The sequence below is a fragment of the Neopelma chrysocephalum genome, unplaced genomic scaffold, assembly GCF_003984885.1.
Source record: "Neopelma chrysocephalum unplaced genomic scaffold, ASM398488v2 Primary Assembly neopelma1_100, whole genome shotgun sequence".
NCBI lineage: Eukaryota > Metazoa > Chordata > Aves > Passeriformes > Pipridae > Neopelma > Neopelma chrysocephalum.
The window spans coordinates 1,627,539-1,644,166 of record NW_020897763.1 but is presented as its reverse complement, the minus strand read 5'-3'; the positions used below and the strand labels follow the sequence as shown (position 1 = coordinate 1,644,166).

General features: G+C 51.2%; 1 protein-coding gene across 4 annotated transcripts in view; it reads right to left on the bottom strand.

Annotated features, from left to right (window-relative positions):
• The window catches only part of PLXNA2 (plexin A2), a 173,554-nt gene that overhangs the window by 133,954 nt on the left and 22,972 nt on the right, over positions 1–16,628 (bottom strand). For all 4 annotated transcript variants that reach the window (XR_003536172.1, XM_027695025.1, XM_027695023.1 and 1 more), the window contains exon 3: positions 15,875–16,057. Coding sequence is in view for 3 of the 4 variants with exons in the window: in XM_027695025.1 (XP_027550826.1) it covers positions 15,875–16,057 (183 nt within the window). In the remaining variant the exon portion in view is untranslated. The remainder of the gene's footprint in view (positions 1–15,874; positions 16,058–16,628) is intronic.

The following is a 16,628-nucleotide window of genomic DNA, read 5'->3' as shown; positions in this document are numbered from 1 at the left end:
GGTTGAAAGGGACCCTAAAGATCATTTAGTTCCAACCCCCAACCATGGGCAGGGACACTTTCCACCAGCCCAGGTTGCTCCAAGCCCTGTCCAACCTGGCCTTGGACACTTCCAGGGATGGGGCAGCCACAGCTTCTCCCAAGCCTGCTGGGAATGTAGCTCAGGACTTTAACAAACAAGCAAATTCTGCTGATGTGCTTCAAGAAGTCACAATCCCCTTCTCCCAGTCCAGAGGCATCAGCAGGAGGGACACGGACCTGTTTCAGCAACACAAAGCCTGTCACATCAATTTAAAGTCTGAGGAAGTTTTGAAGCAAAGCAGGGAATTAGGTGACACTGCCTTAAATCACCACATGAGGGTCCTCCAGTGCTCAGAGGTCCAAGACCTGAGGAAAGGACCTGTTACAGGTTGGGACAGGGTACAAAAAAGCAGTTGAGGAAGGATGGAGAGAAGAAGATGTGGTCTAGGGTGGACCCAGGGCTTGCCCACCACATGGCAGAAGATGCTGCTGCTCAGAACCAGGCAGAACTGGGGCAGAAAAGGCAATGCCACCCTTGGGTATGCAAGGATTAGACATCATGAGCCAGCAAAGCTCCTCATTTTCAAAGGAGGGAAAGAAGAAGAAAAAAAAAAGCTTAAAAAACCCCAAAATCAATCAGCCACAAATTATAAATAAAAGAGATGAAAGTTAAGAGCGAAACGAAACAAAGCCCCAGGTGGCCTCTGCCTGGGGCACTCCTGCTAATTTTAGTTTCTCAGCTCTTCCCTGAGCTGTCTGGTTCGATGACTGCACAGTTTTAGAGCATTTACTTCACTGTGACTCCCTAAAATGTTGCACACTGGGATGGTCCAACCTGGGCACCGGTGGGAAAGGGGAAGGCAAGGAAAAGGTGTGGGGGGGTGACAAAACCAGTGGGTCTGAGTCCCTGAGCTGCTCTGGGTGGCCAAAGAGGTGGTTGCTGGCCGTGCCATCATGTGTCCAGGTCAACACATCCTCAGAGCAGAGGGATGGAGGGACAACTCCAGTATGGATGTGAACCACCCTGTGCCCCTTCCAGCTCCAAGCAGGCACCAGGGTGTGCAGCCCCCTCCTGGGACTCCCTTGCACAAACCCCTCCCTGCACCCTCTCCAGATGCTCAGTGATGCACCCACAGCCTCTCCCACCCCATTCCCCCTCTCCCTGCCAAAAACCACGGCGGCCCTGCTGGGTGCTGGGTGCTGGAGGGGGGGTTACCCAGGCAGAGCCGCTCGGCAGCCACCACGTTCATCCCAGGGAGAGAGAAAAGGCAGTGGCCTCACAGAAGCATCCTACACAGCAGAATGTATTTAAATACCTAATGAAGGAATAAATCTGGGAGAGGGAGACATTTACTGCATACTTATTCACACAGAGCCTTTGTGCAGGCAGGGGGGGCGGGGGGCTGGCACTGCAGCTGCGCCCCTCTGCCGGGGTAATGAATATGGCAGCATCCTATTAAATGAGGCTCTACCTGTCAGGGGGGGATATTGAGCACTCCCAGCCTCCACATCCATTCCAGAGGACCCGTCTCAGCCACGACAAGATGCAGAACCCTTATCGACAGGGACCTTCCCAGGGGGCTCGGAGAGCAAACACCGCCGGGGGGGGGGGACAGAGACAGATTGGGCCACTTTGCCTCTGCACAAGGCAGCAGGGCTTTTTTCTTTGTAGCTTCTAATCCCCCCCCAGGCAATATGTCAGAGGGTCGAAGTCATGAACTCATCCCATGGAACAGGGCGAGGCTGAAGGGCCGAGGGCTGCGCTGAGGCAGAAGCAGAACCTCGGACCAGAGGATGAGGGCGAAGATCCCAAGAGGACAATCAAGTCCTATTTGTGCCCTCAAGCCCTGAAAACGTGCTTCCTTCAGCCCAGCAGAGCCGGCTGGGCTTTTCCACCTGCCATTTTACCGCAGGTGGAAAAGCACAGTTTGCTTTTGTTGTTGTGAAGGAGCCCAGACCCACCCGCTGCTGCGTCGGAGCAGGGAAGGAGCAGCCCAAGGCCACGCAGAGACAAGCTGGGATGGGGTGGGTGCCTGGACAGAGCATATTGTGCTTGTCTGGGTTCACAGGCAGAAATGCCACAGCCCACAGAGGCTGAGCTGTACCCCACATCCCCAGACAGGCAGCAGGAGCTGCCACAAACCAGTGTGTTAAGGGCTGAATATCTCCCAGTCCGCCCTGGGCTTTCTCAGCCGTCACCCCACACCACCAGCACCCTTCCCTGCAGGGCACAGGGTGGTGATGACACACAAGAGCTCAGCCATTAAGGCACTTCACATTTCAGGCAACCAAATACATGGGCAACTATTCCAGACTGAGTGATGGAGCAGCAGCACCCGCTGTGTCCCCACAGCCCTGAGCTCACACCCACCATCCCACAGCATCCCTGAGCCTGCAGCAGCATCCCTGAGCTTCCAGCAGCATCCCTGAGCCTCCAGCAGCATCCCTGAGCCTCCAGCCACCACTCACCTCCCAGCTTTACCTCCCCCACCTCCCAAACACAGCCAAACTCATCTCACCCTTTGCTCGCCCTTCTGCCTTCCCTCCCTCCCCCCGACACAAAAGGTCGGGTTTGAAATTCAGGGGTCAGGAGGAAGAAATGGAGCGGGGTCAGGGGTGAGACAAGCAGAGAAGGGAGGAATTTCACCTCTCCAACCATTTGCTTCCATGAATCAGCAGCCCCAGAGCTCCTGCCAGGAGCGGGGGTGCTGGGACTGAGCAGGGAAGTGCAGAGGGGGCTCGTGGGGACAAGGGTGTCCCCCACCCCACAGCCCAGGACAGAGCAGCACAGCAGACCCCCCTTTTCCTGCAGGCTCCTCTCCCTTTCTTTTTTTTTTTTTGGCTTATCCCAAGCTTATCAAGATGCCAGCAAAAAAAAAAAACCCACCTAAATGCCAAACCCCCAAAGCAAAGCTGCAGCAGAAATGGAGCGAGAGGAAATTAAAGATGTGCTTAACACATCTGGAGTTTACATTTTCCATCTGCAGAGCCGAGCAAGGCAGACGGAGAGAGGAAAGGTCCTTCAGGTTCCTCTCCAGGTGCCTGTTAAGGGGGAGGGAGTTTGGCTCATGTTGCCTCTTCACAAGTAGGGTCTGGGGTGAATAAATATATCATCCCACATTGCTTATGTCATCACTGTGCCCTAAACACCAGCTTTTGGGTTTTTTCTTTAATTTACATTATCACATACACTCACTATCTGCCAGACATGTCCATTAGCTCTCCCTCTCCAAACTGCTCCACAGCCAGAGCCAGGCACTTTGGGAAAGCCTGGGAGGATTCCTGCCTGCTTGAGGATTTCACACTGGCCCCTCTCTGCCGTAAAGGCAAAAATAATTCCTGTGCACAGGAGGAAATGAATGCACTGAGCATCCCAATGAACTTGGAAGGTGGTTTAAAGAGAGAGGAGAGCAAGGGATGAATTGTAACATCCCTCTCTGGAGTGACTGCCATGCTTGGAGATGGACCATCAGCATCCCTGTGTCCCTGAGCCTGGCAGTGATGCCCAGGAGAGAGGGCAGCCCCATTCCAAGGGAAGGTAGAGATCTCCACTGAGGAAGTGCAGCTGCCATTGGGAAATGTGCTGCGAGAGCAAAAAAAAAAGCTGTTTTCATGTAAATGTCCCTAATAATAAAAGAGTGAATGAAGAAAGCAACACATACAAACAGGAAATAGTACATTTGTGCTAGAGAAGCAAAAATGATTCTAAAAAAGAGAGCTTTATCAACAGATTCCAGAAGGCATCGGCTGTTCTTTAATGCTCCTTGAGGAATAACACACAGATCCTGCTGAACCTGGCCTGCCTCTGATCACAGGTTTCTTCACAATCCCAGCCTGGGTGCTGCACGCTTGAAAAACATTAAACTTGCTTGTTTTCTCAAGCAAATATTGAGCTGCTGTTCCTGCACCCCGTAACTGGTGTTTCATGCTGCTTGCCCTGGATCTGCTCACAGCTCCTGCAGCCAGGGCTGCTGCATTTCCATGGCAATCCCAGGCTGCTGGGATCAGCCTAATCCCACTCCAACCCAACCACTGGCAATAGGGTTTCCCCTCTGCACAGAGGATTTGTTTTGGATTAGATATTGGGAAGAAATTCTCCCCTGTGAGGGTGGGGAGGCCCTGGCACAGGTTGCCCAGAGAAGCTGTGGCTCCCCCATCCCTGGAAGTGTCCAAGGCCAGGTTGGACAGGGCTTGGAGCAACCTGGGATGGTGGAAGGTGTCCCTGCCTGTGGCAGGGCATGGAACTGGATGATCTTTAAGGTCCCTTCCAACCCAAACCATTCTGTGATTCTATGATGAAACACTTTGCTTTTCTTAGTGAGGTGGGTCCCTTCCTCTCTGACCAAGCTTTAACCACCCAAGCCCCTAAAGATCAACGTTTCACTCTTGCAGGGAGGGGTTAATCCAGTCCAAACTGCCAAAAATAAGTCCAAAGGTAGCTCTTTGGTGTTTATAGCTGACAAGTTGTGCTCCTAAACAGCTTCCTGAAGTGAAAAAAGGAGCTCAGAACCCTCAGTCCCCTCCCCTCACAGCAGCAACCCAACCACCGAGTTTACAAGCAACAGAGAAACAGGAGGCAATGTCTGTTTGTCCCTTGGTAAGTGTCCTACTAGTTCAGTGGGAAAAGGGCTGGAATCATGGGGGCAGCTCTCACAGCAGCTGGGCTGAGGGAATTCCCACTTCAGCTTTTAATTAACAAGAGCGAGCTGCAGGACACAGCTCCAGCAGAAAAAACAAAAGCTCTGCAAGAAACTCTCCAACAGCTCCTCAGAGGAGCAGAACCACGAGTGAAACACCAGTGTGGCACTGGGAAAAGGTGGCACAGGGACCAGCTCACCATGGCAGTGCTCCCCTCAAGCTGAAAGCCTTGGAAAAATCAAGGGCAAATATCAAATATCAGCTCAACCCCATGCAACTGTATGTGCTCTGTTCTGAAATGTACAATATTTACACACATTTATCAGTTGATTACTAACAGTGAAGGTCAGTATTTATTTTGTTTTCTTTGCAGTTTGGGTTGCAAAGTAGATTTCAGACGAACTCCCTGTGATGCCAGAAAGTGCTGTTATCCCCCTTTCCTGGTGGGAAAATCAGGGGGCAGAAAGCAGCCCTGTCCATGTTTCAAACTCCTCAGTCTCTCTTTCGCTATACCTGAACCTTCCAGATATTCTAATTATATATTTCTCAATAACAAGACCATGTTCCCAGCGTGAAAGGCTTTGCACAAAGAAACCACGAGAAGAAAAGCAGAGAGGGTCACAGCCTGCTGCCCTTTTGCTTCAAAGCTCTGCAGAATGATTTAGCCCAAATATACTCAAGAAGTGCAGTTGGTCTGCGAGTCAAAAGAAAGGGGGAAGGTGGGAGGAGGGGACTCTGGTTTTATTCCAAGCCTGCCATTCATCAATTTAAGCGTGTGAGACCAAAGGGAGCCCCTCCGTGGTACAAAGTCTCTCGGAGTGAGGAGCTTTAAGAGCATCGGGCAAAAAAAAAAAAAAAAAGGCAGCAAAGGAGCTCGGGAGGGAAAGCAGGCAGAAGGATGCTCTGTTTTTCCACTAATAAGCCAGTGGCTGCGGGATGACGAGCAAAAGCAAACATCACATTAGTCAGCCAAACGTTCCCTCAGAGCCGCGAGGTTGCGGGCTGAGAACACTCCCGGCCGCTCGGGGAAGGTAAGTGCTCCCAGCTGGAGGCACAGCAATGTTTATTTGAGAGACCTTGTTTTACCCCAGCGTCTCGTCCTCACCCTTTCTGCCTTTACTTTGAGCAGCTCAAGGGACCAACTCTTCTCCCCGACTAACAGGGATCTCAGACTGGCCTCCTCTCCAAGCGGCAAATGCAAATCACCCTCTAAGTTAGTGGCAGTGACCAAACTTCACAGTCCCCACTGCTTTTAATGAGCTGGGAAGGGGGGGTGAAGAGGCCGAGGCAAGACAAACAATTACCACCTACAGTCTCCCAGTGCTTTGTGCTGCCTGGCTCCCAGCTTTCCAGGATGCTCAGGCTGGTTTGAGGATGCTCAGGCTGGTTTGCCTAAGGCCTGCAGGCAGGTTTATGAGATTAAAGCCCAGCACACAATAAATAATTTAGCAGCTAACCACAAAAAAAAAAAAATAAAAAAACCCCTCCATGCTGTATAAGAGCGAGGCTGTATGATGTGTACATTCATTTTAAATGCACATCACTTTCATCTACATGTATCTATTTGATGCAAAGACGTGTAACCGTGTGAGGAGGAACAGCCAGGAGAGGTGCCGGGTCCCCGGCTGAGGCAGGCAGGGAATGTCGGGACAAATGGTGATGAAGCCTCTTGCTAATTATTCCAGCCTGCCCCTGCTGCTCCCTGCACTCCCCTGTTTGCATCCATGTCCAGGGAATCAGAATCTAAACCCTTCCTCAGCCAGTTATTCCTCCCCATTGCTCCCAGTATGGACTGGCAGCAACTGAGGGAAGCTGCACCCGGCTCAGCACCGACCAGGATCAAACCCCATGGGTCACACCCTGGGCAGCATCCCCTCTTTTGGTGGGTTTGATGGGTGGATTTGATGACCTGAGAAGTCTTTTCCAGCCTTTATGGTTCTGTGGTTGCACAGGTTTTGTGGGGTGGCAGCACCCCAAGGCTGGCAGTGGTCCCTGGACCACAGGGCTGGGAGAAGGGTCGTGATGTTACAGGCACAGGATGGATGCACAGGGAAACCTGCCTGACAGATGGGAATTGCTGCCACGTCTCCTCAGTCCCAGCCAGACTGCTTTGTGACCAGAACTTCCCTTTCAGTGTCCTCAGGGCTCCCCCAGCCCCAGGTGGGACACGGCCACACTCAGGGGTGTAAATCACAGTTCGAGTTATAGAGCAGAAAATTGCAAGCTCCAGTAACATATTCCATGTCAGCTCAATAAAACCAGTGGGTAACACGAGAAGAAGGATGTGAGCACCCTCACCCTCACAGGACCACCACGTGTCTCTCCCTGTACCTCATCAGCATCATCTGAGATTGCTTTGAGACACATCTAATGAGTGACCATCATCTTCTGACCTACAACCAAAACCTAAAGGCATGGAAAGTCTGAATGCAGCAGTGTGAATGCAGGGGGGTGTCTGGGAGACAGCCAGGAGGTGCTACCACTGCTGGTAACAGCAGCAGACACGTTCAGACTTAGCGTTTTATTGTTATTTTTGTCCAAGTCACAGCCAGGAAAGCCCGTGACCATTCCACAAACTCCAGGGGATGTCTCTGGTGCAAAATTCCCTGGGTACTGGACCCCCCAACCCCAGGAGCTCCTCAGAGCAGGCAGGGGTTTTGTATCCCTGTGTTATTTCCAGGCTGGGCTGCCTGCAGAGAGCTCCCTGAAGGGCTGGGAAATGCAGGCTTTGCCTCTCCAAGCACCTCTGCAGGAATGGAAAGAGGATCATAAAAGGCAGGGGGAGGTGGGGAGCCCATGCATCATCACAGGCATAATGGACTCATGCTGATATAGGGACTGGCCACATCCCGTGCCTGCCTGCCCAGCGCATCCATAAATATCCAACAGATGCTCCAGTGATGGATTTGCCCTGGCAAACCAGGTAGTATTTTACAGCCCTGCTGAGGCTGCTGCTGTCCTGCCCTGCAGAGAAAGGCAACAGCACCAACAATGGGCTCTAAACTTGATGAGGGGATTGAGGAAATATTAAAGGTGGCATCAGTCACACAGGGGAAGCCCAACAGCAATCCCAGCACAGACCGTGCTGCTTCTACATGGCATTCCCCTCCCTGATTGTCCCTAAATCCCAACCTTTTTGCAGCAGCAGCAGCTCAGGGGCTGTGCCAGCGCCCAGGACTCTTCCTGCAGATTCCCCTGTCTCTTCCCAGCACATTTGTGGTTTCCACATTTGTTTTTACTGCCTTGAGGAGGCATTTATAGAGGCAACATTGCATGGTCTTCTCACAGTATTTCTTGCCACCCAGGGATTTAAGAACTTACAAATGGACCAAAACCTATGTTATTTTGACCTCTGAGGATTTTAAAAGCCTGCAGAAAAATATGTATATAGTAAAGAAAGCATGAACTTCTTGACTTGAAAGTAGAAAGGCAGGAGTCCAACAGTGCCCTACCCCCAAAAACCACCAACAACCAGAACACAGCAACCCCTTCAGATTTACACTCAGAGGAAAGCAGGGGCAGCCAGGAAAATAAAATGAATTCACAAAACAGTTTGGTATTTTCTGATATTTTCCACCAAGATCACTTCAAGAAGAAACTCATTATTGAACGAGATGAAAGCGGAGCGAAACGGAGGAGGAATAACTTCTGCCTCACTTCATGCTCATAAAGGAGATAATACCTCTTAGACAACGTGTGGGGATTAATTATCTTCCAAATATGTCAAAGGAAAAAAAAAAAAACTTGGTTGGATGGGGTGCTGAGCAACCTGGCCTAGTTCAAGGTGTCCTTGCTCATTGCAGGGGGTTGGACCAGATGGCATTTAAAGGTCCCTTCCAACCCAAACCATTCCATGATCTGGGAGGCAGGATGTATTCCATGCAGGAGCCTGTCCAGCCTGCAGTAGCTCCACTTCATTTAGAACTGAACAAAAATCTCGAGTCTGATTTTTTTTTTTCATTTGCCCTCCAAAATCTCGAGTTCGATTTTTCAAGGTGCCTGAACCTGCGGAAGACCCACAGTCATCCCCATCTCACAAGCCAAGAAACAAGATTAAAGCAGACTTGGAGCCCACCTGGCTCCATTTCACATCCACAGCATTTCCTGAACACCTGCCCCTTCGCTCTCCAGCAGCTATAAAAATATGTGCCAACTTCTCAGTCTTTTTTCTTATTTTACTTGCTCTGGCAGGCAACAGATAACAGAACCAGAGAAGTGATGCTGGGAGAAGAAGAGACCAATTTTATGTCGCTAAGAAGTGGCAGGGACATCTTGAATGCTCAAAACCAGAGTCTAGAGGGATTTGGCAGCTCTGCCCCTTCTCCAGCCCCAAAACACACACATCAGTGCTCTCCTCTGGCTGCCATCACTTTTCATATTCCCTTGCACGAATTCCAATTAATAAGTAAGACTCCAACTTCTGGCTATGAGCAATAACAATTGTAAGGGGACCATCGAGCATTTTGGGCCTGTTTCTGAGGTCAAAGTTTGACTGCACCTTTTTTTACACAGATGGCAGCAAAGGGGAATTACTTTCTGAGTCTTGAAAATCCTCATTTAGGAAGAAAATTAATCCCTGCTCCTCCAACCACACCAGCAGTGCAGTACTAAACAAATACCCCCTTATTTCACATCCTGGGGCAAGAAACAGAGACTTGTTTCTCAGACTTATCAATTAAACAACTTCTTCAGTCAAACAGGAACCATCTGCCATCTTCCACCTCTGCTGGGACGTGGAGATCTCTGCCCTGAGGGTGACGGGATGACCATGGATACAGCAACCTACAGCTAAAACCAGGCTTCCTCTTTGTAAGGAACCTAAAATGGATGATTTTCATCCTTTCAATAACAGCCTGATGTCCTTTTGGCTCCTCCACACGCTGAAGCAATGGAGTTTTTCCTGAAGTGCCACGGAATGTGCGTGCGGGGGCGATAATAAAGGATGAATTAAAAGGATGAGATAACCATCCATAGAATGAAGTCATTTAAGGACAGGTTCGGACATATATATTTCATTGTGAAAGACCTATTTTATTCCCCACTAATGGAACAGATTAAATCAGCCAAGCTGAATAAAACTATCACGTCCCAAGACGTAACAACACACTTAGAGCTCGCCTTTCCCGTGGCTGCGGAATCCAGTCGGTTCCCGCTGACCCTTGGAAAAGTGGAGGTTGGGAGCAAGGACAGACATTGCACCACACAGCCAGGGGTTCAACAGGTGAACAGGAGTGTGATTCCATCGTGAAAATGAGTCACAGCACTTCTCTGTGGCTCTTCTCCTGCAGCTCTTTGGGGGTGACCTTCCCTGCTGGGATGGACTGGAGCCACGTCCAGTGCGGCTGCTGTGGGGACAGGGTGTTACAGGGGTTCAGAACAATGTCTGATGCCCATTTATCCAGGTGTGATTTGAGATGCAAACGCTCTCCTTCACCTCAGGGCACCTGAAACAACCACGCCCGGGCTCTGGCCTGGAGCACTGAAGTTTGCCCAGCCAGTGCCTCACACCTCCGGTATCTCCGAGATTAAATCCTTATCACCACTGAGCAACTCACTGCTGGGTGAGAACCAGGGACTGCGTCACTGTTCCTGCTCTTCCCTCACAGGTACCACCCAGGAGCATCCCCAGCTCATAGAATCATAGAATCAGCTGGGTTGGAAGGGACCTCCAAGATCATCAAGTCCAACCCTTGATCCAACCCCACTGTGGTTCCCAGCCCATGGCACTGATGCCACATCCAGTCTCATCTTAAAAACCTCCAGGGACAGAGAATCCACCACTTCCCTGGGCAGCCCATTCCAATGCCTGATCACCCTCTCTGGAAAGAAATTCTTCCTAATATCCAACCTAAACCTCCCCTGGCACAGCTGAAGACCCCGAGCCCTCTTGTCTTGCTGAGAGTTGCCTGGGAAAAGAGACCAACCCCCCCCTGGCTCCCCCCTCCTGTCAGGGAGTTGCAGAGAGTGAGGAGGTCTCCCCTGAGCCTCCTCTTCTCCAGGCTGAACAGCCCCAGCTCCCTCAGCCTCTCCTCATAGCACTTGTGCTCCAGTCCCTTCCCCAGCCTTGTTGCTCTCCTCTGGACCTGCTCCAGGACCTCAATATCCTTCCTGAACTGAGGGCCCAGAACTGGACACAGCACTCCAGGGGTGGCCTCACCAGTGCTGTGTCCAGGGGAAGAATCACTTCCCTGGACCTGTTGGCCACACTGTTCCTGAGCCAGGCCAGGATCCATTGGCCTTCTTGGCCACCTGGGCACACTCTGTTCAGCTTCCTGTCAATCCAAACTCCCAGGTCCCTCTCTGCCTGGCTGTGAGGGTAGGCAGGGCTGCAGGAACTGTGTGTTTCCCACAGCCAGCACGAACAGCACGATGGCAGAACAACACCTTGCCGGCGTTGTCAGACACAGAAGAGACATTTATTTATTCTTGATCACAAACATTGTCCTCCGTCGACAAGCTGAATGAAGGGCACTTCACTGATTTATTAGATCTAATAAGAAACAGACCTCTCGGGATGAAACACAAGATTGATTTTCAGTGGTGAGCCTTGCTGCCATCCCAGAGCCTGACGAGATGAAAGCAGGCACGCACAGGGACAGAGGGCTGAGACAGCACTGGGCAGGAGGAAGAAATGGGAAGATTTGCATGAGGAAGGGGAGATGAGATGAAATAGAAACAAGGCAACAGCAGCCCTTTAAAATGAGGGTTGCTCTTTTCTCCCTGCAATCCTTCTCTCTCCCACTATGGATCTTAAGAGCAGCAAACTCATCGTCATGGCTAAGCTTCGTGAACGAAGATTTGGGAAAGCAGCAAACTACTGGGAAGTTTAAAGGCAACTCCTGCACAGTTCTTGGGAAACCTCCAAGCTGGACCCTCCCCATGCATCTGCCTTTCAGAGAAGCCCCTCTAAATATAGCAAGTGTAATTTTCACATCAGTCTCAGCATCTACCAGGCAAACCACATTAACTGAGTTCCGTGGATGCCGTTTTCCATCAGGAAAAAGACAACTAGCACAGCAGTGCTTAGCTTGAGGCCCTATTAATAGCAGCCCTAATTATATGGCTGCAAATTTAATTCATAGCAATGATTAGTGTCAAAATCAAAGGCATCACACATCAATATTGATGGAATTGTATGAAGCCCATAAACAGAACAAGCAAGCTGACACATCTGCCCCCAGCACTTAGTTGCTGTTAACTGTTGCATTAATGTCCCTTCTAATTTTGCTGGATGAAAATTGTTTTATTGGTGGAATCCTCAGTTCTGAATGGTAGTGCCTCTGACATGATCCCCTCACTCCCCCAGCCAGGAGATGCTCTGGGAGGAGAGCTGCAGGGAGAGCTGCATCCCACCTCCCTGGGCTTTACCCAGCAGGTCACGGCACCATCAGCACATTTGCTTTTCCCCCCCTTGGATGAAGCTGCTGGGGAGCAGTGGTTCCCCAAAACAGCAGGAGCACGTGTGGGGTGTTCTGGGGGTGCAGACATTTCGTACAGGACGTGCACTGAGTGACCCACAGGTCCCCCTGAGCCCTCACCATGTACAGGTGGGTGGCAATAAGAGGCAATTGGGGTGGCAGAGCAGGGAAACTCCTCCTCCAGCACTGAGTTTTAACGGGGAATAGATCCACTGATTCACCCTTTTCCCTTCAACAGTAACCAAGGACAGGCAAAGCACAAACCAGAACCACCAGTTGCATGAGGAGCAGCTGACCAGTGTGGATCAGCCACAGCAGGTACAAGCACACCCTCCACCTGAACACAAACCCTACCCCCAGCAAATGCCCCTGCAGGGACAATACCAAGTTCACTGGTTTATCTGATATTATCGATTTATTTGTCACAGCTTTGGTACCAACACCCCTCTGGTGCAGCTCTGCTGATCCCACAGACCCCACGGGACCTGCCCGGGCTGCCAACATCGACTGGACCCCGCAGGGCTCCAAAACCAGCAAAGCAAGAGGTGAGCTCAGGCTGGGAGAGCTGCCAGCCCTGCCACGGGGCTCTGCACAACCTCCCAGCAGACAGAGAGCTTCTTCCTTCACACCCCAGCCAGTGCTGGCTGCTGAGAGGAGCAGGGAGAGGCTTCAAATGTACCCAGGAAACAGGGAAAAAGGTAGAGCTGGACAAGGTGGGGCTGTAGCAGAGTGCAGGCAGGGATATCTGGGGCTGGGGGACCTTCAGCATTCCACTCCTTTGGAGGAGAGAGGCTGAAGCAGCAGCAGCTGCTCTCCCAGGGACCGTGGCAGGAGCAGTTGGGTGAATAACTAATGGCTGAAGGACATCAGTGAGATAACACAGCGTTTTCAGTAAGGAATTCTCACTGGGGAAGCACAGGCAAATTTGAAAGATTTCAGAGCTGGCTCCCCTGACTTCGCTCCAGCTACACAAAAGTGTCTTCTCTGAAACCCCAGACTGAGGACCAGCTTGTTTCCAAAGGAAACCAGCAGCTGTGGGTGAGGGAATAGGTGTGATGTAGCTCTCAGACATTAATTGTGTGGGCAGATATGCAATGGGGGAGGATATGAAGGAGATCAGGTGGATAAGATGTCTATCCACAGATCTCTGGCACTTACAGAGGTGTGTACATTTTTACCATCCTCATTTCACAGATGGGAGAGGAGAGATATGGAAACAGTCCTGAGCATCCTGAGCACTCGCTGACATCAAGACATGTCTGGTCTTGGAACAGGCACAAAAACTGGAGACAACTTGTCAACTTCCCACCAGGTCTGCAAATGCCTCCTCTGCAGCGAGAGCCCCACAGGCCCCACAGTTCAGAGCAAAGCTACTTCCCACGCTTCACCTGGCCCCTCTTGGGCCGTGCAAAAGATAATCCCACGTGTCAAACGAGGAGAGATTTACTAAAATTGTAGACAGGACAAGCAGAGTTAGAGAAAAACAACACCCTCAGCCCCAGAGTGGGGAGGACGGGACCGTGATTGTCCCAGTTAACAACGGGGGGCACGGATGCCCTCAGCTGCAGGCAGCTCTGCTACGTGGGAAATAAGGGCAGATGCCACGAAGGCTTGGCTGGAGTGAATGTCTGGAGTGAATTTACTCCAGAGATGGACCAGCTTTCTTCTACCAGGTGAAGGATTCCAGGTGAAAAGCCCTCCCTGTGGACAGGGAAGCATGAATAGATTAACTCTGCATCATACAGTGTAGACTAGCACGAGGAATTAAACCCTGCTGAAGACACCGCTTCTTCTGTAATCCTACATAATTCATGGAACAGGACTGTGAATACCTCGTGTGCAGGCACAGGCTGTTTGCTTTTACTGCCTCTAAATGAGGCAACTTCCCTCTTCCCCCCCCAAAAACCCTGCAAACAGTGAGCATCAGGCTGCCTGGCTGGCTCAGAGCTTGGCATGTGCATTTGTGATGTGCTGAGGGCTCCTCTTCCATCCATTTAGCTAAAAAAATCCTGGCTCTCCCCTGTGCCACGGCAGGGGGAGCAGGGAAGTGAGGGGCTCTGCTTACAAACCCCCTCTCCCCCACGTTCAAAATTGCCCCACTGACACTCGAGAGGCACCAGGGAGGCACCTAATTTACTACTACTCAGCACTTGTAAAGTGCTGAATGAATATTAATGAGCTGATGTAATTAAAATGATGCAGACATTCAAGTGTAGTATCTGCCTGTCCTTGGATCTTCCTGGATAGATGAGGAAGAAATTCCCTGCTGCTTAAGGACACAAAAAATTAACAGCCTGCTGTTGATTACATTTGTTAACTCTTTCCCTGGTATGAAGAAGCGGGGTCTGCATTTAGCAGGTTCACCTGATACTGTCATTTATAGCTGAGGTTAATTTGAAGGATCTCAGCTTTCCAGAGCAGCATCTCCAAGGCTGGGTTTGCTGGAGCTGGATCAGACTTCTGCACCCACTGATGAGCTGGATTCCAGCTGCAGCTCCAACCCTGAAGACCAACCAGGCTCTCACACACCTCTGCTTATACATCAAAACCAATTCCATGCCCTTTTTAAATATGGAACTCCTGGTCCCTTCCAAGTCAGAATATCCTATGATTTTATGACTCAGAAGCAGGGAAATCCCAGTTGGACTTTGAAATCCTAAAACTCATTCAAGGCCAAGTTGGACAGGGCTTGGAGCAACCTGATCTAGTGGAAAGTGTCCCTGCCCATGGCAAGGGGTTGGAACGAGGTGAGCTTAAAGTTTCCTCCCAACTCAAACCATCCTATGACTCTCCACTGAGCCCCCCCAACCCCTTTGCTGGGGGAGGGAACCAGCAGAAACCTCTCTTTGCCCTGGGCAAGTAGCACCAGTGCTGTTGATGAAGAGGGCAAGGAATGTTGTCTTCCAGGACTGATCAATCATCCAACTGTCAGGGGGAAGAGCAGGAGGTAGGAGGCAGAGGGAAGCAGTAGGACTTTGCCCTGAGGCTTGGTTCCAAAGGCAGCCAAGTTAACCCATTCCTATCTCTCCATGGCCAAACATCCTGCCACCATCAGCAATTCTGCCATCACCAAAAGCTTTCTAACTCACAGTCTTCTACCCAAGTTGCAGAAGGATTGCTGGGAAACAACTCAAAACCATTGCAAGATTTCCATCAGTGTGTCAAAAGAGAGGGAATCATCCAAGGCCTTGGATACAGTGTGCTGAGGTTCACTGAAATTCCAAGCCAGCTCCTCACTTTTCCCTAATCAGACTGGCCCATTATTGCCCTGGTGATTTCTGCATCAGCTCCACAAACACACACGACAGGTCACTGAATGATAAAACCCCAAAATCCCAGACAAACATCATGTCACACACAAGCAGGCAGTGCATCAGGACCTGGCTGGGGCTGAGACCCCCATTACCCTGCTGCTGCTGAGGGAACTTGCTGGCTGGAAGGGCAGGAAGGTGCCCTCAGCCCATGCAAGGACATGGTCAGGAGCTGGAATGCCACAGATCCACGGGAACTGGAACTTTCATCCCTTTCCCAGGACCATCCTGCAGCACCTTTCCCAAAACTTGGCACTTCAATACAAACCACAGCAACGCCCCTCTGTGCTAACAGCGCTGAGGGATGAACTCTGCCTCACCAACGAGGCTCTTGGTGACCCAAACCCTGCAATTCCTGCTCCTCACTGACTCCCAGCTTCGCGCCGGGAAATGCCTGCGAGACACAGCAACAGCGACGCGCATCAGAGTCCCCTGAGAGAGAGGAGGAACAGATCCTGTCTCTCTGAAGCCACGGACACGAGCTTACCTTCTTCAGCTTGCCACTCTTGGTGCCCACGAACACCACACTGTAGCCGTTGTAGACGTAGGAGGCCACGGACGTCATCCTGTCGCGGCTGGAGGTGAAGAGCGTCACCCCGTCCACCGGCGTCGAGCCCCCCAGGGGCTGGTTGATGTCGAGCCCACAGAAGTTGTCATCGATGGGGACTGGCTGGAAAGACAAGGTTTTTGGGGCGGTTGTGAGTGAAGCAGGGCACAGGGCAGCCCCACACACTCGGGGTCGCGCGGAGGGGAGCCGGCGGTGCCACCCCCTGCCAGCCTCAGCCTCCTTCCCCAGTGGCTTGTTCCCTTCCCTGTGTCATCCCTTCCTTTCACTGCCATCACCAACTCCCTGGTAAGAACACGGGCTGAAGGGGAAGAGCACTGTAACTGTTCTGCATTTGGGGAAACTGAAGCACAGAAAAATTTATCCTATTCATAGAATCAGCCGGGTTGGAAAAGACCTCCAAGATCATCAAGTCCAACCCTTGGTCCAACCCCGCTGTGGTTCCCAGCCCATGGCATTGATGCCATATCCAGTCTCTTCTTAAAAACCTTCAGGGACGGTCAATCCACCTCTTCCCTGGGCAGCCCATTCCAGTGTCTGATTACCCTCTCTGGAAAGAATTTCTTCCTAATATCCAACCTAAACCTCCCCTGGCACAGCTTAAGACCGTGCCCTCTTGTCTTACTGATAGCTGCCTGAGAGAAGAGACCAACCCCCACCTGGCTACAACCTCCTG